The 5,766-nt window shown below is 48.5% G+C and overlaps 1 protein-coding gene across 1 annotated transcript; it reads left to right on the forward strand.

Annotated features, from left to right (window-relative positions):
- Positions 1 to 502: 502 nt before the first annotated feature.
- On the forward strand, positions 503 to 1,619 carry LOC124667285 (heat stress transcription factor C-1b-like). The gene is made up of 2 exons (XM_047204589.1): positions 503 to 849; positions 939 to 1,619. Exons 1-2 carry the CDS (start codon positions 598 to 600, stop codon positions 1,434 to 1,436), a joined length of 750 nt encoding a protein of 249 aa, XP_047060545.1. The 5' UTR covers positions 503 to 597; the 3' UTR covers positions 1,437 to 1,619.
- The last annotated feature ends 4,147 nt before the right edge of the window (positions 1,620 to 5,766 follow it).

Below are 5,766 nucleotides of genomic sequence, written 5' to 3' on the forward strand. Positions count from 1 at the left end.
TATCATAGAGTAAAATATTTGCAAACTTTTGACACAGTTTGTGGCTTCCAATTTCTTAGTCAACTTGTCAAATTTAGGATCGATGACAAATTGTGGCGGGGAACAGACAGCCCTTCATCCGCGCATGTGATCGTCGAGCTCACCCTCGAGTGAATTACATCCATCTGCCCTCCTGTAAACGTCGTAGTACACGCTGAAAATGAAAAAGGCAAGCGCTTTTGAGCGGAGATGCCACGACACGCGGAGACGAGCACAACGCAGCACACCTGTGGCGCTACACGTGGCCCGTATGCGACAAGCACCGAATCCTCGCAAAATCTTGAAAAACTCACCGGCCAAATCAGCTCGCTCCATTTGTTGCCTACCACGGCGAGAACCCAGCAAAGCCGTTCCCCGGGTCGAGGCCGACATATGTCGGCACGCACAGAGCAAGGTTGATCCGTAGATACTTGTATATCTAGGCGCCACCGCCCCGCCCCGCCCCCGGACGGAAATATCTTGCCCACGTAGGAGTGACCCCCAACGACCACACCGAGCACGAGCAGAGCACCAACAGCTCGCGCCTTCCTTATCCAGTTCTTGTAGCTAGCTTCGTTCATGGGCAGCGAGTGCAAGGGCCACCACCTCCAGGACGATGATGGAGGCGGCGGCGGCCCGGGCGCCATCGCGCCGTTCGTGGCGAAGACGTTCCACATGGTCAGCGACCCGGCCACGGACGCCGTCGTGCGCTGGGGCGGCGCCAGCAACACCTTCCTCGTCCTCGACCCCGCCGCCTTCTCCGACTTCCTCCTCCCCGCCTACTTCAAGCACCGCAACTTCGCCAGCTTCGTCCGCCAACTCAACACCTACGTACGTACAAGCCCCTCCTCTGCTTCAACTTCAAGCAGGAGCTACCTCACCAGTGTGCCTGTGCTGACTTTGCCTCTCTTTGTTCTCAGGGTTTCCGCAAGATCGATCCGGACCGGTGGGAGTTCGCGCACGAGTCGTTCCTTCGCGGGCAGGCCAAGCTGCTGCCGCTGATCGCGCGCAAGAAGAAGAAGGCCGGTTCAGCAGGCAGCAGGGAGCTATGCGAGGAGGAGGCGGAGGAGGTGCGGGGCACGATCCAGGCGGTGCGGAGGCTGCGGGACGAGCGAAGTGGCATGGAGGAGGAGCTGCAGGCCATGGACCGCAGGCTCCGCGCCGCCGAGAACCGGCCGGGCCAGATGATGGCGTTCCTCGGCAAGCTCGCCGACGACCCCGCCGTGGTGCTGCGCGCGATGGTCGCCAAGAAGGAGGAGCTGGCCGCGGCCGGTGGCGACGGTTCCAGCCCGGAGAAGAGGAGGCGGATCGGGGCCGAGGCTGGAGCCGGAGCCGGACGCAGCGCCGACGGCGCCGAGGTGGTCCAGAGCAGGGCACCGCCGTTCCCCTTCTCTGCTATGGGACAAGTGTTCTACTAGGGGACTTCCAGAGTAGATGGATAGGTGTACACGTGTGATGTGTGTATTATGCCATGTGACCGTGAACATATTGTAAGTTAGTGCGGCTACGTTGCAGATACGTAGAAGAGTCTCTGCCTTCGCGGACGTAGAACCTGTGTGTATATCAATATGCTAATCTAAATGCTTTCTTTATTTGGCGTATACACTAAAAGCAGTATCCCTTATCGTGGAATTTTTTTTGAGCTCACTTATCGTGGAAATTATGTAGCCAAGATAAGCAATTTTTCTTTTTATATAATTGATATCATTAATAGGCTTAAAATGGAGAGGCACGGTATAGAAATATTAAAAGGCCGACCAAAAAAGTTCTAACTATTCTTAAATGGGTTGGCCCAATCTGAAGGTATGAACGGTGCACCCTCATGGAGCCTTCCCAGGCCATCCATGATAGGCCACCAGGCACGCAAGGGCTGGGCGTCGGCCTCATTTTTCGTCCAGCTGTTGGGCCACGTGATTGGCTCAGCTGAGAGGAGGAGCTGCAGGCCATGGACCGCAGGCTCCGCGCCGCCGAGAACCGGCCGGGCCAGATGATGGCGTTCCTCGGCAAGCTCGCCGACGACCCCGCCCTGGTGCTGCGCGCGATGGTCGCCAAGAAGGAGGAGCTGGCCGCGGCCGGTGGCGACGGTTCCAGCCCGGAGAAGAGGAGGCGGATCGGGGCCGAGGACGAGGCCGGACGCAGCGCCGACGGCGCGGAGGTGGTTCAGAGCAGGGCACCGCCGTTCCCCTTCTCTGCTATGGGACAAGTGTTCTACTAGGGGGCTTCCACAGTAGATGGATAGGTGTACACGTGTGATGAGTGTACTACGCCATGTGACCGGTGAACATATTGTAACTTAGTGCGGCTATGTATTGTTGTATATATAGAAGAGTCTCTGCTTCGGCGGACGTAGAACGTGTGTGTCTATCAGTAGGCTAATCTAAATGCTTTGTTTGTTTTGTTTGGCGTATGCTAAGAGCAGTATCACTTATCGTGGAAATTCTGTAGCCAAGATAAGCAACTTTTCTTTTTTACTCCGTACATAATGTATATCAGTAATAGGCTTAAAATGGAGGGGCCCAGAGTACTAATATTTAATTTTTTTTTTTGAGAACTGAGTACTAATATTTAATAGACCAACCCAACAAGTTTTAATTGTTCCTAAATGGGCTGGCCCAATTAGTGTACTAAGCAACCATTAGGCCAAATTATTTGGGTTGTATGGCTTAAATGGACCGTCCCTCAAAACTTTAGTGGGCCGATGATACTCACATGACATATCTGTTAACTAAGTGGGCCAGTCCCCTAAAAAAAATTAAGTGGGCCAATCTAGGCAACTAATTACCGCTCAAAGTTTAAGTTCGGCCCGCTCACATATTAACTAGGCCAGCTCAGTCGGCAAGTTAACCGGTCAAACCAAGGAAGTGGCCCAGCCTACCTATAAAATGGGCCAACATAGCAATTTGACCACCAACCAAAGCCATTCGGTCGGGCCCACCTGCTAAGTGGGCCAGCCTAGTTACCAAGTTGACTAGTCAAACCAAGTCAGTTCGCTCGGCCCGCCTATAAATGGGCTGAACGAGTTACCAACTTCACATATCAAACCAAGTCACTTGCCACCCCCCGTCCTCATCATCTTTACCGGGCCGACCTGCTGATAACCCCCAAGTGCTTTGTACAATTCGATAAGTATTTGAGTGTCGAATCCACGAGGAGGTAAAGATAAACTATCTATTCTCTAAAGCCCTATAACCCACTTATATGACATTCTATGCAAAGCTAGTATCGTGTGTTTCTGTGTGTGGAGAGGTTTCTACTATAAAACTCTAGGTGCTGAAATTAAAATGCAATAAGTAAAACTAATGCAAGAAAAGTAAACTGCAATAAAATAAAGGGCTTTCTATTTTCGTGCCCTCGGGTCCTTAGTTGTGCACAGTTTTCCCCAGCTCCTTAGTTTTTCCTCAGTTTTCCCCCAAGATCTTGTCTGAAACCATCACAGGCGCTGTAACGGCCGGTTGCCCGACGGTTGACCGTTATCTTTTAACTAGTGGGGCCACGTAGAGCCCGCAAAGACACGTCAGACCATCCATCTTTGTTTGACCGTAAGCATCGTTGTATCCCTGACCAAAACGCGCACGAGTGGGGCTTCGGTATATCGAATGACAAGTGGCGCCATGACGCTGATACAAGGGGCAATACACGGGTAGGATTAGATTTTTAAACGGAGCTCTACAGCGATGGCACGGAGGAGGTGGCCTACGGGGTGCCGAGATGAGATCGACGTCCACAAAGAACTGCATGAAGCGAGACCAGACGCATTAGATAGATATGAACTAGACGCGTTTAACCATGCAAATAAGAGAAGAAATGGTCGACGACATCGACGACTACCTCAAAACTTTGATCGACCGTGATCGGACACGAACGCGAGCAATGTAGAGAAAACTAGTGTCTCTCCTTTCGGCGTGTATAGATGGGTGCTAGAAGAGTGTGGTGGCGAAGGGAAAGACCTCGCGGTGGTCCGTGGCGTCCGACGCATAGCGGGGCGGCGTGGCCGTGCCCACATCGGCGTGCATGCATGTTCGGTATTGGCATCAGCATGTACGTTCGGCATTGGCCTCGGCGGTATCTCTGGTGTGTCAGTGATCGATTGAGGGGACGGGATAGAGGGTGCATCCCGACGGTGACCTAGCAGTGGCGGCGAGCATAGCCGTTCTGACCATATCGGCATCGTTTGGAGCGTGTGGTGCTCGAATCAAGGTGGGATTTGTTTCTTGTACACCAAAATGAATTTGAAACAAATTTCGTGTTGAAGGTTAGGTAACGAAGTTTGTAACTGAAAATTATACTAGCGCCATGGTGAGGTTCTTTTTGATAGAGCTATACGGTTGGGCAAACTTTTTTGACACTTTTAGATAGGGTTCCTTGTTGTTATACGTATGGCATCATGTATGGCAAATTTGGGGTCATTTGGAGATGTTCGAAAAAATCACTTTGCTTAAGCGCATGCCGTTTCGTCTCACTGAAACTAGCTTTTCTAACAAGGTGATTTGTTCTACCTTCTCTAAATGACCTCCTCAAATTTCATACACCTGATCTTCTATACATAGATAGATAGATTGTTTCATTTTTATATTTTTCGAACTTTTTATTTCCCTTTATAATACCCAATTGATTTTCAGGTCAAAATCTCGAAAAACAGCATCATGTATGGCATCATTTTCGCCCTAAATTTCAAATTTTGTGAAACTTTCCCTTTTACATATTCCTTGTTGTTATAGGTATGGCATCATGTATGCTAAATTTGGTTAGGTCTCACTGAAACCAGCTTTTGTAACAAGTTAGGTTTTTTTAACCTTCTCAAAACGGATTTTTTGTACCTTCTCTAAATGACCTAAAAAATCATACAGACGATCTTCTATACAAAGATAGGTAGATTGTTTCGTTTTTACATTTTTTTTGAACTTTTATTTCCCTTTATAATACCCATTTGATTTTCAGGTCAAAACCTCGAAAGTTAACATAAGTAGATGGCGAACCCTCCCAAACTTCAAATACAGAGATAGATACATTGTTTCGTTTATCATTTTTACCGTGAATAGTAATGGCTACAAGAAATCAGTGATGGTTTATCATTTTTTGCGTGAAAAGTAATGGATACAACAAATCGGTGATGGTTTATTATTTTTTGCGTGAAAATTAATGGCTACAATAAATCGGTGATGGCTTATCATTTTTTGCGTGAAAACTAATGTCTACAACAAATCGGTGATGGTTTATCATTTTTTGCGTAAAAAGTAATGCCTAAAAGAGTTTATAATTTTTAGCGCGTGAAAAATAATACAGAAAACCGCCCTTTAGCGTACTTAGAGAGTGGAAGCTAACCGCAGATAGAGAGAGAGAGGGGGGTTGTCCTGCCCGTTAGAGCATACGATCATCGGTCGGCGGGCACGATCCGCGTGACATGGGCTAGACCAATCAGGGCAATGTTGCACGTCTGCGAGAATTTGTGAAGAGACAGGGCAAAAGTGAGTAGTATCAAGAAACCAAGGGCACCTGAGTAATAAACAGACTAAGTGATTCAAATATGAGATTTAAAAAATGGAAAATGCGTGTTTTGTACAATGAAACCCATCTTGGCCTACCTCAAACTATTTGCAATACAAATATACATGAGTGTGAGAATTGTGGCCTCATTTAGACAAAGTATGTTTTGGGAAAAGCTGTTTTGGGAAGGGCTTATTGTGGAAAACCATGCACCTTCATAGCTACTAGGTGATTTGAGAAGTGACAATTTGTGGTAAAACTTGA

Source organism: Lolium rigidum, chromosome 6, assembly GCF_022539505.1.
Source record: "Lolium rigidum isolate FL_2022 chromosome 6, APGP_CSIRO_Lrig_0.1, whole genome shotgun sequence".
Lineage (NCBI taxonomy): Eukaryota > Viridiplantae > Streptophyta > Magnoliopsida > Poales > Poaceae > Lolium > Lolium rigidum.